At 36.5% G+C, this 17,423-nt stretch overlaps 1 protein-coding gene across 1 annotated transcript in view; it reads left to right on the top strand.

The window, feature by feature from the left end:
- LOC137391375 (anaphase-promoting complex subunit 4-like) overlaps positions 1-17,423 on the top strand; it is a 48,131-nt gene that overhangs the window by 11,531 nt on the left and 19,177 nt on the right. The window contains exons 12-16 of the mRNA XM_068077834.1: positions 1,452-1,578; positions 6,038-6,135; positions 6,299-6,375; positions 8,347-8,466; positions 12,079-12,138. Coding sequence (XP_067933935.1) covers positions 1,452-1,578; positions 6,038-6,135; positions 6,299-6,375; positions 8,347-8,466; positions 12,079-12,138 — 482 coding nt within the window. The remainder of the gene's footprint in view (positions 1-1,451; positions 1,579-6,037; positions 6,136-6,298; positions 6,376-8,346; positions 8,467-12,078; positions 12,139-17,423) is intronic.

The raw sequence follows: 17,423 nt of genomic DNA, 5'->3' as shown, positions 1-17,423 counted from the left end.
AGTAAGACATGGTGTACCTTTTGATATCAAATAACTGTAATATTGAGTTTTGTTGCAAGTCAACCTTTAATGCTTTCAATGTCAATGAAGGCCAACATGTCGTTGTCTGTTTTCTAATAAGAGAGGATACGAAATGAAAATTTTAGAATTTTCAGCAAATAACTAATTTCTCTGTCACTGGCTTAAGCTAAAACTGTCAATGCTGTGTTTTTAAGAATTCATGTGTGATCTATGTATTTGTTGAGATGACTACTCCTTTACTGCCTATGCAAATGGTCACATACTGTATATCCTCGCATATAAGTCTGGTTTGAAACTCATAGAGAGAAATCAAACTAAGGGGCCAGTTTGTACATTCAAAACTCTTATCGCGCTGAAATAAAATGACATGCTAATTTAATTGCAACAACCACAACCCGAACCATGCTAAACTTGCATTGAACATGCAAGTATGTAGCTACTAGTCCAATACATAAACTGATAGTCTGTTACTTACAGTTTGTTTTATGCCGTCCTGAGAGGCACTTGAAGAAAAGCCGAAAGTAAAGATTTCCTGACAAAAATACAACAGAACCGGTGCATTTCGCCTTTTTTCTGTCCGGCTTGTATTCTCACGATAAGAGCATGCACACGCGAAGCAGCGCTTGGTTGATAATAGCATGCTTAAGACAGCAATAACAGTCTGTGATTGGTTGCTCATACACGTGATCGTTTGTGTGTTTACAATCGTCATGTACAACTTTACATGCAATTATTTCACATTAATAGTACTGTTAGTGCAGTTGAAAAATACTATTCTTAATAAAAATTAAACCTAACAATAATGGTTATTATTTTCCCTAACTCTTTTCGGCAACCTTTTGCTGTGGTGGGTGCGTGCGGCATGTTGCAATTATTAGGGTCGGCTTATATGCAAGTTTTAAAAGCTCGCCATTTGAGACGGTGTTTCTCTGGGATCGTGCTTATACGTGAGATCAGACTGTGTGCAAAGGTATACGGTAAGCTAATATAGTGAATGCTCGAAAAGATCGTTGCCTTCATCGGAACAGAACATGGCCAGATAATATACCGTATGTGAATTCTTTAGCACTCAGTTTGGGATGGTAAGGAACCATGTTATATGTTAGCAATTATATAAACATGAATTGTTTACTTCAAGCAAACATCTTGTACTTATAGACACGGTCCTATAATGTCACTGGACATGACAAATGGTTAATCCACCTGTTGATTACATAATGATTTGATTACATAATTATTCCACAAATAAGTTATTCATATCAAAACAAAATTGTCCATTGTGGAACACATTTGAAACCCATAGACTCCAGAGTCACACTCTCAGAGTCACACAGGTTCAGCATACACTTCATTACTAAGGAGTTATTTGCTCTGTTTAATGAGCAAAGATAACTCCAATGAATTTTTATTCTAAGCCCATCCAATTGTAGGAAAGCAACTCCCGTATCAGACTCGAGAAGGTAGGGCAGTATTTGAGGGATGATGACCTAGTTTCTCCCCTCAAACTTACAGAGAACAACCTTTGGGATAATCTTACTAGCATTCCACACCTTGCAGGTATGACATTGCCAACGGCCCAAGCCATACATCTGTTAGCCAGTGGGCATGTGTTATACCCTTGGATGGGAGGCTTTATATTCACCTTTATCTTCATATTTAGTACACGTTCACCGAGAAGGCAACTCCTGTACCTTGGACTAGCATGGATATAGTGCAAAAGGAGTTCACAGACAAGTGTTTTTGGAGCTTTAGTAACTGAGTGCTGTAAAATGCCCAATAAGGTTTAGCATATTTGTTTTACATGTCTCTTGTAGAAGATGTATATATATACTTGTACAATAGACGTGCATGTATATTGTATACATCACATTGCACATTACATTGTATGCATCACATTGCACATTACATTGTATACATCACCTCATACAGCCTCACTTCATATCACATGCTTATAGCTTAATTTTGTACTAAGTGCAGATAGTGTCAATTCTTAACACAGTTGCCTCAGCCTTTAGACTACCAAGTTGAATGTAAATTTACACTTATTTAAAGCACATCAATTACATAAGTACTGTTTCAGCTTATTCAGGTTCTTCAATATCTTGGCTTTCAAATGAGCCATTGTTTGACATGGTGAGACAGACATTGGTTGGTGTTTATAGGATTTCCCCAGAGCTCTACCGCAGAAATGTTCAATGGTATAGGCTCGGAAATTATGACATCACAATTTTCATATTCGGTGTTGTGTGCTCTTACCGCTTATTTGTATCGCTTACCGCTTATATTTATCAACTACGATAATGACGCTAGTGGCAGGCGAAGGTAGGACAACTCCAGAGAACCAATGAAGATGACAAAGGAATCCGTGTCATTAGCTCTCCATGTACGGATTATTTTTATAATAAATAACTCCGATTCCAAGCACCATACTATATTTTCCCGATGATATTATGCACTAGCCCTCTCTTTTTAATGTGATGTTGAGGGGCACGACTGAGGCTAATTAATTTCAAGCATTGCATGATCTAGCAAGAGTGCAATTTACATATAGTCCTAGGGCCACCCCACTGCAGGTCACAATTTAATCGATGTGATTTCATTACCTTTAGCACCATGGGTGGTTAACAACTAGGTATGTTGTTAGTAGTCATTTCTGTTTTTGTTTAATTTTGTTGTAGAAGTCAATTAAATTAAATCAATCGTTGGGGTTGACTCACTGCACTCCGGGTTTGTTCAAAATAGAGAAGCTTACTGTAAATAACATAATCTGCCTATAAGCTAGTATCATACACAAAGTGATTAATTTAACTGTATAATACATCTGTTTTCTGTTTTCCATATAATTTATTCGAATATAACATAATATAAATACAGTCAAACATGGATAACTCGAACTTCACGGGACCGAGCAAAAGTGTTCGAATTATCAGAGCGTTCAAGTTATCAGAGCACTGTCACAAGTCCATGTATTTACTTATTTATTAGTAGATACATGTACATATGCAAACTATAATATAAATCAAAAGCACAAATGGCTTGTTTCAAATTAAATGCTTCTAATGTAAAGTTTAAAACGTTTTTATCAAAAAGTATAGAGATTTTTCTATCACTTGAGATTGGTTTGTTGTTTGAGGTGATGTTATTGCCAGGACGTTTTTTTAGATTGACATTGGCAAAACTTGATCGTTGTTGAAATGCTCAAAAGAAAAGACATCTTTTTCTTTTGAGCGTTTTACCCACAATCAATTTTGCCGACTTTTCTTGAAGTTTATGCAACTTCAAGAAAAAGTTACCAAAGAAAAATCCCTTACTTTACCTGGGATTCGTTAAGAGCAACACTCCGAGGCAGTTCAATTAAAAGTTTTACGAGGTTTAACGGTACATTGTATATCACTCACGCTTTTTGAATGGATACTTATTGAATGTACACACGTATTCTGTGTTTAGGTCAAACGATGAATAGTTTTTTAGCTAAGACAACGTATACGTTTAATAAACACAATTTTAAGACGTTTTAAACATTCAACATTCCGACGTTGATTCAACACGGAATCAACGTCGGAAAACTATTCGTCACGGGCTAGCCGGGTCATGCACTCAAGGATTTTCGCCACGCACATACAAAACAACATGCTGTTTTTGTTTTGTATGTGCGTGGCGAATATCCTTGCGCGCGTGACCCGGCAAGCCCGTGCTATTAATCGTATAGCAGTATAAATCAAATTTGACCAAACCTTTAGAAAAGTCGTTGACAAAATTATTTTGCCGATGGTGGTAATAACAACGCTTATGAATTACGAAAAGATGAGGTTTACCTCTATGGCTTTGAATAAAGTGATTTTCTAAAGCGATAACAACCGTTTCGGTAGCCGTTGGGCAAAAAAACAGTTCGAATTAACAGTGTTGAGTTCGAGTTATCTATAGCAATTTATCATTACGTGGGAACGGACCAAAGAAACTGTTCGAATTAACCATGTTTTCGAGCTATCCGTGGCCGAGTTATCCATGTTTGACTGTATTTTAATTTTTTTCTTTTTGATATTTAATTACTAATTAGTTACTAATCACATTATTGATCATTTCTGTATGGGTCAAACAATGCCATCATATAAAACGGTGTGATAATAATTACCATAAATGTTTAAAATGAACGAAAGGGTGAAAAAAGCAAACTCTAACAATCACCCGAAATCTATTAACCCAGAAAATGTGTTTGTATTGTTCGGGCGTTAGCACGATCCTCGAGCATTGTTGAATATCTAGAATGCTAGTTTATTATTAGCGCTCTCTGGGTTTAAGAGCACTGATTGTCAAAAAAGCGTAGCCTCAATGACAGTGATAGGGATCGACGACCTTAAGCTAGATGATAATTATGACATCACATTGTGGGAACCACAACCAAGTGTTTTTTTTGCAGGACATACTTTTGACACTCTGTTTTTCATAGTTCTATTATTCTTTGTGTGTTGAATATAGGCTCTTTCGAAAGCCAAGACTATATGGTGTACTGAAATATATGATAAAAGTACTTATATGTAATTGATGTGCTTTAAAGAGTGTCCACACTACTGCCCATATTTCATCTATAACATCGATATTTGTGATCAATTGCCATGCAAATTTGAATCAAACAGCATTCTCAGCATATAAACAATTATAGTAACAATAGATCGAATATTTCATTACTAATAGCATTACTATCCAACCAGCCTTGCCAACAATTACTGTCTGAATAAAGTAACCTTGTTCTACTTTGTGATTTATTCTGATGTGATTCCATTCTTAGCAAATAAACCTGTTGTGAAAACCATATTGATGATTAAATTCTCTCACCATATATATTATCTAATCAAACTCGAGTCTTGGTTGGGTCTAACTGAATCAAACTGAGTGTTCAATTAAACTCGAGTTTTGGTTGGGTCTAACTGAATCAAACTGAGTGTTCAATCAAACTCGAGTTTTGGTTGGGTCTAACTGAATCAAACTGAGTATTCAATCAAAGTCTTGGTTGGGTCTAACTGAATCAAACTGAGTATTCAATCAAACTCTTGGTTGAGTCTAACTGAATCAAACTGAGTATTCAATCAAACGCTTGGTTGGGTCTAACTGAATCAAACTGAGTGTTCAATCAAACTCTTGGTTGAGTCTAACTGAATCAAACCGAGTGTTCAATCAAAGTCTTGGTCGGGTCTAACTGAATCAAACTGAGTGTTCAATCAAACTCTTGGTTGGGTCTAACTGAATCAAACTGAGTGTTCAATCAAACTCTTGGTTGAGTCTAACTGAATCAAACCGAGTGTTCAATCAAAGTCTTGGTCGGGTCTAACTGAATCAAACTGAGTATTCAATCAAAGTCTTGGTTGAGTCTAACTGAATCAAACTGAGTGCTCAATTTAATCTTCAGCCTGTGACCGTTCCTCGTCCAGCTGAAGTTTCCGGTTGTGGGATGAGCTCTTTAGGCATTTCTGAGACACGTTTGAATCATTATCATGCCTATAGGTTGGTTACTCTGATTTGCTCAGCCATGGAAGGCAAACCAAAGATTGATTTTCCTAAAGCCATGATGGATGATGACATTTTGACCAATTCCTTTCAAAAGTTAATTAAAATTATGGAATTTTGCAAAAAGTTTTGGATTCTTCCGTTTTTCGACTGAATTACCCTTTTTGCACTAAAGAGTTTTGCGTGGAGTTCTAGTGGGGATAGCATGAGAGTTATCTGTCAGGTTGGTGCTCAATTAGTGGAGGCTTGAGCAACCTAGAGGCTAACTTTGGTCCATTAATTATCATTGTAAAAAGAGCTATTTTCTATTCCAATTAATAGCACATCAAAGGTAAAAGTCTTATTGCAGTAATGAGCCAGGAAATGCAACTGGCAACAAATTACTTTGCAGTCTTTTGACTTAGCTATTTATAAGAATGGTGATAACATGATCGGTATTGAACGGGGCTGTAAGACATATAATCCATAAAACTGTCAACTCGTCTTACCACCCTTGTCTTTCCTTATCCTACAGCTAGCGGACTCATCTACAAGGCAGAGCCTAATAAATCACTTATCCAGCTCTACAAGAGACTCGCACTCGGACTCCGAGACGCACTCACCACTCCTGCAGTCAGTCCTTCCTATAACATCATCTTGTTGTTTGTTTGCTTAGCAAGTTTTATCTTCAACAACCAAATGTTCCCTTTAAGTTAACAATTTAGTAGTTTTATGTATTCTTGAGAAATTTATGAGTAGGACCAGGCGCTAGTCACCTGCTGTTGGTTGGTTTCAGGTCTCAGTCATTCGCACCATGTCAATAGGAACACAGAAGTTGCTGTGTAAGAGGACCAAGTTTCAAGCCTTGCAGCAGTGAGTCTATGTGAATAATTGCTGCCATAATATTCTGGTAGAGACCACCATAATTGTGAGGCTCTGTTGCGATAAGGGCAAATGTGTCAGTTTTTGTTCCGACTATAGCCGGTGTTACAAAAAAGGCTCAGTACGTGTTATATCATAAAGAGACTGGTAGATAGACATATGTTTTATGAAGACCTCGGGGCTGCGCCAGATTGAGGTGCTATAGAGCATACCATGCAAGAAGAAAACTTTTTGAACTTGTGGTGTTTGCTATCTATTTCCAAAGTTACAGGGAATGCTTGAGGAGTGGTTTTTCAATGGGATTTAGAAATATATTATGTGGTGAAAATCACTATCAAATATAGACTAATTTAAACACTAGACAGACACGTGCCAGACAAGAATGGCTCAAACCACATTGAACAATTAAGTGGTATGCACTGTTGCTTTTTAGGTGAAGGTGATTTTGTTCAACCCCACAAGCTATTTTTCATTCAGAAACACACTTGAAATGCTGAGTTTCTGGTCATTGAAAAACAGTAACAATAATGATGCAACATTATTATAGCAATTCAGTTGGCTAAATTGCTAGATTGGCTTAGATTCACTGATGTGAAATGACTCGACTAAGGAAGTGTTACTATGTAATGCTCATTATTATTCATTCTCCAAACATAATGGTCAAAACACACCGTGAAGTCTGCAATAGAACAAGTAGCACTAAGCAAAATGCTCACATGAGCTATAATAGCAAATGAAAACTGCATGTATAAATGAGACATAAATGCAATTGTGACAATTACATAACAGCAATTACAGAGTAAATAATTCGACAGTAAAGCATAAAATATAATATACAAAAAATGTGACATACCTTTTGCCTCCTTAGCACTTAGCTTTGAACAAATGGTTAAAACGTTAACTTTGCGTAGTGTACGTACTGACAATAAAATGATAAAGTATAAATTTCTAAAGCGAATTGCATCTGGTCTGATGCATTGCAAATTGCTAACTGATTGAGCAGTCTGAAAGTATCGCTGGCAGCAAAATGGGACATAGGTGCTGTCGCACTCCTACTGGCCCCACCAGAAAACGTTCCACGCTAGAGCACCACTCAAAAACTGGGCTCTCCTAAAGAACCGAGGAAGCAAGAGCCCAGCAACAGCTGGTCAAGCAAGCAGCAACTGCCCACCTCTGTGACCTGACAAGAACTCTTTTTTTACCACAATATCCTGAACTAATGGCGTGTATTTGAACACATTTTATTGTTTTAAAGGGTGAGTCAGCAGTAACCAGCAGGCGGCATATAACATAAAAAACTAAATAAAACTAGAGGAGAGAGCTAGAAATACAAGCAAGAATTACAAAATCACTACAATTATTGTGATGGTAAACGATCTAAGGTGTATCAATCCACAATGCTGAACTATAGGAATAGCTCAGGTCGTTCACATTTTTCACTTAGTTTGGCTTGTGAATGGTAAGATTCTTCTAATCAACATTTGGACACCCCTCCGCAAAATTCCTATAATTTTTGTATTTTTTTTCGCATTCTTGTTTACTCCCAATGATAGCGCTCATTATTTCTTATTGCACGCTGACTGCATTATCTGGATCATATGTGCCATTATCTGGATCATGTGTGCCATTATCTGGATCCTGTGAGCCATTATCTGGATCATATGTGCCATTATCTCGATCATATATGCCATTATCTAGATCATACATGTCTATGCCATGATCTGGATCATATATGCCAAAATGTGAGAAAATTTAATGTTTGGGAGATTTAGACTATTTGGTTTAGTTATGATAATCAAACTCGACTCTGTTAAAAAGATTCAGCAAAGGTTGTATGTATATGATTACTATTAGACATCTTTGCACGTATAAATAGATTGCTATTTTCATGGTGCTCCATAGATGCGTTCTTAAACGGGTTCAGGCGAAACCATTGACGTGGTTTTGGTTGAACTATTGTAGATTTTCATTCGAGAGGGAAGACAGTTCATCTCTTATATACACTGCCTATCTTTCAGAGAGGCCGGGCTCTTCAGACCTTAAACTCGTTGTTACAAGACTTGTTCTGGCTGAGCACAGCTTGTGAGTACTTAAATCTATGATATACAGAACAGTTAAACATTAACAATACAGATATTTTTAACAAACCTCTGATGTAAAATTTGATTGAATATTTGTTGCAGCATTTGAAATAATTTACAACATGCAACGTCATAGTTTCTCAAAACACTGCAGTTTGTAGATCAGTACGTGTGTACAACGATGTCTCTCACATAGTTCTTTGGTATCAAAATAGTATCAAACAGTGCCTCATTTTTTTTTAATAATTTTTTCTATATATATATTTTTATATTCTTTTTGTAAGCAAAGTATTTCAAAAAGGTTAGTAACAAGAAATCATAAAAAACTTCAGCAAACATTTATGGTTCAAATTTTTATAAGATCTATAAAGCCATTTGGCAGTCATCACCCAGAAGAAAATAGAAGCATTGGAAAAGAAAAAAAGTTTGAAAGAAGGGTTGAAGAGGCTAGAGACTTAAGCCATTGTAATTTAAAGTTCACTTAATCTAAGTTTTGTCAACTTCATATTTCTATCACCTCCTCCTACGCGCAGTTTGTCTCCATCTCCATGGCAACAAGTTCATTTGCCTGTCTTCAATATGACGGCATAGTGACAATCAAAGCCTCATTTGGATGATTGGTACTTTGTTTAGTTTCTTATGTGTTACATATAGTTTTTACATTTAGTTTCAATATAGTTTTATTTGCTGAAGTTTTTTACATGAAGTATTTATTGTTAGGTTTTGGTTTGTGGAGTGAATTAAATACAACCTATTCTTATAAGAATACTTGCTTCAACATACAACACTTTCAACATACAATGCTTCAACATACAACAGTTTCAACATACAATGCTTCAACATACAACAGTTTCAACATACAACAGTTTCAACATACAATGCTTCAACATACAACAGCTTCAACATACAACAGTTTCAACATACAATGCTTCAACATACAACAGCTTCAACATACAACAGTTTCAACATACAATGCTTCAACATACAACAGCTTCAACATACATCACTTCAACATACAACACTTTCAACATGCAATGCTTCAACATGCAATGATTCAACATACAATGATTCAACATACAATGCATCAACATACAACACTTTCAACATACAACAGTTTCAACATGCAATGCAAATATAGGAACGGATTAACTTTGATTAATGTCTTGGTCTGATGGTTAGTCGTCTGAGTATTCTCGTCTCTCCTTTGTTCAATTATCTTACTGTGACTACTGAAGGTAGTTCTATGTCACATCTCACAGCTCTATTATATATTGTATGTAACTGACAACTCTCATATGGCCCTAGTGTCTGACATACGACTCTCAAACATATATGATCATTATGTGGGACAACTGTAATGTTGTCCCACAAGAGTCAGTAACTTCCATTACTGACTCTTGTGGCGAACATATCAGACATGACATATGACCTATGACATATGACATGTATGACATATGTATGACATATGACCTTAATGTGTAACATATGACCTTAATGTGTAACATATGACCTTAATATGTAACATATGACCTTAATGTGTAACATATGACTCTTGTATATAACATATTGGATGTGTTTAATATGTCACCTTAGTGTATTAAATATGACACTCTTGTATGGCATGACTCTTGTGTGACATGTCAACCTTGTGTAGCATTCCAGCTCTTTATACGGTATATGGCACTTGTGTATCACATTTAACTCTTTTCATATGATTATTTTGTGTGGCATATGACCCTTGTGGGGACATGTGACTCTTTTATGTGACATAGGACTCTACTGTGTGAGGGATATTCCTAGTCCTACACAAGGAACATGTTTTGTTTAAAAATAAACTCGCTGCTTGTCAGCTTTTTGTTTGATTTGTGAAGCTTTTTGTGGGTGATACAACCCTTCAAAAAATGCCCAAGGAGGTTTATGTCCTAAAAAGGGTTGCATCTTAGCTTTTGTTACATAAAATAGGTGTTTATTATTGGTTTCTGATGTATTGATAATCGCTCATTTCTGGACAAGTTTTAGATAAATTACACAAACATTCAGCATAATTACTAGACATAATATATATTAGACATAATATACTAGACATAATATATACTAGACATAATATACTAGACATAATATATACTAGACATAATATATACTAGACATAATATATACTAGACATAATATATACTAGACATAATATACTAGACATAATATACTAGACATAATATATACTAGACATAATATATACTAGACATAATATATACTAGACATAATATACTAGACATAACATCCCAAGTCAGCGTTGCTCTTGCTTCAATTCGTACATCACTGTAGTCTAGCTTATGCGTGATTCACACTGAGCAGTACAAAGGCAGACCTGATGGGAAACTATTGGGACTTGTGTGAACACGGGTGTAATACCCGTGCTCCTGTTGTATGGTGTGAATTGAGCTAATGCGGACATTGATGGCGTCAACTGGCATATTTCTTTAAATTGTTTTTGCTAATCCAATATTAATTTTCTTAATGTTTTAATATGCGGTTGTAAAATATTACTAATATTTTAACGACTCAATTTTTCCGATTTAATATAGGGCCTACATGTAGTTTAAATATCTCATCAGATCTTATAAGCAATTTAAATACGGAGTACTATCTGTAGAGGGGGGGGCATCGGATGTGTCGCCACTCATATGGTTGTCACAATAATAAGTAAAAGAGTTTTGGTCAATAAGTCATACTGTACGATGGGTTAGTGTCTGCTCGATCATAAAAGCTGAACCTAGTACTTGGGGAATATAAACTAAATGCAAGTCATGATTATAAGTGCAGTTATTAATCTTAAGAAATAAGAGTATTTGAATTGATCATAACCAGCAGGGGTTTGACGCTGAACCTGGTGTTATACAAGAGGTCTAGATTAGTGCTCAGACTAGAGCCTTACAACATTCCTGTTTCCCCAGATGTATATGTGAGCATCTTCCTGCTAAAGTAGGCAACAACCTATATTCAAGGGGTTAAAAAGACATTCGAGGCGCCTGAGGATGAAGAAATCAAATGAATGGCACAAACTCTCATAGCAATTTGTGTGTAATTAGGTGATTATATTATATTAAGATCGTCTAGTCAACATCATGGAACCAGCATATCATTGACTCCGTGTGTCTAGCTTTTTTATTACAATAGCAGTGTGCGGATAACTAATAAGTTTTCCTGTGTTTTCTAATATGTACTAAATTCGGATACCCACAATCACTATAAAAACTTTGTATGGCAGCATACTTTGCCAGGATTGTGCAACTAATGACTGACGCTCCAGCAGCTATGTAAACACATGTTAGAAGAGATTCGTGAGAACTTGTGCCTTGCTGTACTTGGTAAAGCATTCCGATGGATTTGACTCATTGGCGCGGGAGTCCTGCCATAGGATATGTGCTTCTGTGTATCATCCGTATGTAGTGTGAGCTCCTTTGTTCTCTTACTGTGGCTCCTGGCTGCAATTGACAGTCAATTTGCCAATCTAATGACAGCCATTAGAGATGGCATGGCTTGCTGGTGCTCCCATGACGCACTGGCATGACACACCGAGTGTTGGTTGCCAGGCTTTGACAATTGCTTGTTGTTGTAGGCCTCTCTATCAGTGCGAGCTGGAATTTGGCAGACTTGGCCAAGGTACAGCTCAATATACGTAAGTTACACAATACCTCCTAGCATGTCAGATGATGATGATGATGATCCTGTCAGATTGCATTTTCGTTTGCTATGGCTGGTTGAAAGAGAGCCATCTAGCCATATTGTATAAATCACGAAACATTAATTTGATGCCTGAAGCAGACCAGAGGTGAAATGAGAGGCATGGTGAAGTGAGAGGCATGGTGAAGTGAGAGGCATGGTGAAATGAGGTGAAATACTAGTACTAGCGAGAGCCTTGCAATGAATGCTCCGCGAAGCGCTCTAGAAGCGCCAGACAGGGCTGTAATCTTGGAACCTTAGCATTTTTAGAAATTAATTTTATTATGATGCTTTTAATATAATTTTTAGTATTTGTATTTGAAAGTTTTATTCGGTATGGATTTATTTTACTTTGAAGCAATCGAGTTGTTATTATAAGTCGAGCTTCTTTCTATTAGTGCTTCTCTGGTTTTGGTTATATTATTCTCTGGCAGTCGGCTAACCAATAAGGACAGAATAACAGATGAAAATATCAAGCGCGTTGCGAGCGTTACTGCCTCCAATTGTCTTTATTTCAGCCTTCAGAATTGTTGAGAACTAAGGCTATCATCGTTATTTAATTGTCTGGCCTTTGAATTTGTATTACTTGTTGAGGTAACTTGGTTGTGAACAAGTTATTTGGTTGTGAACAAGTTATGAGCAGCTTGTTAGCAGAATTTAGATATGCTTTTTTGAACAAATTGTACAAGTAGTTGTACGTGTTAGAAAGAAGACAAACTGAAGTCATTTGCTGATTCAATGGCTGTAGACTTGCGATGAATCTAGGTTTCAATGTCTTTGCTAAACCTTAGAATAGGTTCCGCTGTATCGAGAACTCATACCTGATGAATCACGACCAAACCATTAAATATGAAATTTTTCATGTCAGGATTTACAGAAATTCTTGTCTGTATGAGAAGAGATTAAATAGACTCATTTCTATACCAGAGAATATTCTCAAGGATGTGGTCTAGGGCGAGGGTTTGTGTCTCAAAGTTTTTTTTTGCGTCAGACCCTATATGCATGTACATGCCTTTCTTGAGGGGAGGGAAAGGAAGAAAGAGGGAGAGAGCAATACGTCAGATTATTTTTAAAAGGAAAACTAAACTTTTTGAGTAAAATATTAAATACTAAGCTATTATACTAATATTAAGCTGACTAAAATATTAAACCAAAATACTACTTATAATTCCTGTTCTTGTTGTGTCTTGGTGTTTCAGTTATATGTATATAAGGCCTATTTATTCGTAGCAGCGCATGCCCTGAACTAATATCAAATTTAGACATAGCGATGCTCAGATACAAACTTTCACTCACTGCAAGTATTCCATACTCGTTGATGACTTGAGTTGCACAATATATAATCTGGCTTACTGGGAACTGTAATAATTACTACTTTAATCTCAATATTTATCACAGTAATAAAACCTATCCAACATGATCCTACTACCGCAAGTGAAAGTTCAAAAATAAGTTTGAAACTGTTCACCGGATTACCTCCTAGAACAATATACGAAATGGTACAGGCCGCTTGTGGGGTAATTATTTTGTGCTGGCGTGGTCATGTTTGTAGGTTGTACTATGATCTCAGTATTGCAACTAAAAATTACCTTAGAATGTCAACAATTAATCAACAAAAATGCTTTCAATATGTCTCTAGTATAACTCATCATTTTCATAGAAGTGTTAAATCACTTGAATAATCAACCTTCACCGCTGCCGATGCCTATCTGTAAGGTTTGTAGAAAGGTTTAATTTAAAATCAACCATTTGCCAATAGATTTTTCATGCCTGCCCCTTTTGCTACCGATGATTCGTTCGCTGAATACGTATAGCTTTGCTTTTCCGGATGCTCATCGAATCCTTTCCATTACTGCATCTGACGAGATCAACAGCTAGGAAAGGGGCGCTGCACCCTGCCATCGCATGACCACTAGTTTTGTGTCAATTTCCCCGTAGCATAGACTGATAGCTAAAAGCAATTCCTAACAATAGCGTTAAGTACACAAGTTACATAGATATATTGACTTAGACGCACCATGGATGCTATAATTGGCCAATCATATTGGCCATGAGAAAAGGTGAATGTCAAATGTCATTACTTTTTAAAATCTAATTCGATGCAGTTTTAAAACTGTTTAAGCCCTTCCAAGCTGATAATTTAAGCGTAGTTCTAACAAAAGCCAAAGACATGCCGAAAGCAACTTCTCGTTGATGTGGCTTAGCTCTACTTTGTTGGTTAAATAATTCTCTCTGTTGTGGGAGTTCAGTCTTTACCAGAATATACTAAAGTAACCATTTAGTGGATAGGTAGAGGATCTTAAAAATATCTATAAACGCAATATTTGCTGCATGCAATAGTAAATAGGTAGATAAATACGTTTCGGAATATTTCTATGTCATGATGAGTTCTTATTGACAGCTTTGTTAATTATGCATAACAAGATTGTTTTTGCTATTTTTTGTTATCTAGAAATAAAGTTTTACCAGATTAAATAAGACAAAAAGTTGCCACTAAATGTTAATATGCTCCGAGTCTGTCATTCATTTAATAATATGCTCAAGAAATGCCTAGGCCTACTATTTATTTTCATCTGCCAAGGTTGTAGCCCGTGTAAACTCGTAATGAGAAAATAAAAAACTGAATGTTTTCATACTTCAACCAGAAAAGACAATTCCTCTTTTTGTGTCTATCATATTTAAAATTGTTTTAAAACAATAACTAATAAAAAAGTGACATAAATTAATGAAACGTTAAAAATATTGTATGAATGGTATGAGATGATTTGTAGGAATCACCTCATGTCATTATTAAAGGACTCAAGCGCCGATATTCTAGATACCTTTAACAATGCTCAGCCAACTGAGCAGCCTTATTCTGAGTCAATATTGAAAAGTTTTTGATTAGCCACTATTTATCATCATCAGTAAGGCTCTGTGAAAATATTGGCTATAAACAAGCCAACCATATACATGTATACGTTCTAATGAATAGTAGCTACTCAACAACTGACCATACGGTGACCGCAAATGAAGTTGTCTCCCCTCAGGTAGTTTCACAACTGTATAGCATTTGAATTTGTCATACCTCCTTCAATTATAGTTGCTAGGTGCTGGGCGACTCTGAGTAGTGGGCAAAATGATGTCTGATGATTGTCACCAAATATGAGTCGTAGGAGGTGTAATGAGGCGCTATGCTTTGTTGAAGGAATCCTATAACAGACTTATTCAATTAAGCCTTGTTTAGATAGAGTTGCGCTTATCTGAGTTATACATCTCAGTTTGTAAGTAGGTAAAATGCTCACAAGTGCAATATAGCTTTTTCTGGTTTTAAAATAAAGTTACGATGCATTATACCCAGCATATATGTGACTCTAGTAGTTTTCTTGATTATTTAAAGATTGCTGTAGCGCTCGGTCTTTTTAGCTCTCAGTGACAGCAGTCAACTCTAATTTAGGGTAAGCCAAGTGAATGAACTGCTAATGAAAGACGATTTTTGCTTTGCATTCTTTAGGAAACTGTGTTTTATAACAAGTTACATTTATTGGAGTTTCTGATAATATATATTAGCTAGTGTAGCTAGTTTAACCAGTGGTTGAAAATGGGACAAGCTTGAGCTTTCCCTAACGGCCGAGCTTCTATATTCTCTATCACCTTTTTCTTTTTCAAAAACCATGAAAGTCATTCCAACAGTCTGCTTGCCAGCGCGAGGCTTTCATCTTTTCCTCTCAACTGGCTGAAAGCAATTCCGTTGGCAGTTGAAGAATGTATGACAGACCTGAAGGATCTCATCTCCTCCCAAGATAAAGAAGTCCGCAATGCAATAAATATGTAGAGTAATCAGCAGGATATTTATGTTATGCTTATGGAGGGCAATTATAATTAGTCATGGTATAATCACATAGCGAGGAAGCTCTGTTGCAAGAAGTGTCTTTAGAAAACTCTTGGAGATGCATGGATATTCTGAGAAAAGCTGCTTTCGTTTGACCCTCCCAGTTTGCATCTCCACTTTACAGGTTTCCACACCAACGTATAAGTGTCAGGATTGACAGTGACAGTGTTTGCAAGTCTTTCTTTTGTCTCCAGATTGTCCAATTCCAGCAAGTTATAAAAAGCATCAATTAGGAATGGGTTTGAAATTGGCTTTTGATGGAACGTTGTCAACAACAAATGAATGACACATCAGAAGAGAATCAGAAAAGAACTTAGATTATTTGCTCATGCTTGGCATTCAAAAGAAAGGGAGTGATATGTAACATTGATATACAGGATGCGCTCGGAGTCTATGGCAGCTCATCCTGCATTTAGCTATGTGCCAAGAGCTACTTCATACCCAGCACCAGTCCTGAAAATGACACTACTTATACACAGCAATTAAGGGGTACGTTGAGCTTGCTGTGCTCACAGCCGATGAGAAAGACTGCCTTTTATTGAGCAGTAGACCGATACAAAAAGGCTACGTGAATTATCATGTGGTCTGCGTTGCATTTTATTATCAGCAGAATGGAATTATGGTGCAATAATTTATCTGTGAGTCAAAGGTGTACTGACTTGAGTATGAAAAATACGCTGGTGAGGAGTTGAACTCTTTTCTCTGCGACTCCTGAAGCTCAATGGCGATGATACAGACTACTGAGGAAGCCATAACAATACATAAGGCACTATTGTTTTTTGGTGTTGATTGTGAATTCATAAACAGTCATGTTAGGGAATGCTGTTTTAAGAGTTTAGAGATATTCATGCTAGGCAGAAAGAAAAAGAACAAACAATTACTCAAGCACTACACTCACTCATCTCTGATCTACATCTAAGAAAAACTGCAACTTTGTGCAGCTGCGTTTTTGTTTACATGTTTTGGCCCACAAAGTACACACATTTGTTTTTATTTCTCAAGTTTGCTTATCTTGCAAGGTGCAAGTAGCACCCCAGTGGCATTGTTATGCTGAAAATTTAATGATTAATTATTGCTAAGGGGTGCTCTTAGTGTCGGGTAGTTGACACCCGCATGCCTCTCGAGGATACTACGAGCAGCGATTTGCGGTTGGCTCCTGCATTCGCATAGAGGTGTTAAGTGTTCACTGGGCATTTTGTCACTCCCATTATAGCACTTACTAATTGGTCATCAAAAGAATTTTATGTATCATGTTTTTGTATTTCATTGCTGTGAAGCAGATGTCATTTGGTCTGCTGTCCATTATCTGCCGCCAAACCAGTCAACTGGAGATTTGATGAGCCTCAGCTGGGCAAATGTTATCTCTTTCA

Source organism: Watersipora subatra, chromosome 1 (genome assembly GCF_963576615.1).
Source record: "Watersipora subatra chromosome 1, tzWatSuba1.1, whole genome shotgun sequence".
Classification (NCBI taxonomy): Eukaryota; Metazoa; Bryozoa; class Gymnolaemata; order Cheilostomatida; family Watersiporidae; genus Watersipora; species Watersipora subatra.
This window is presented reverse-complemented; position numbering and strand designations above follow the sequence as displayed.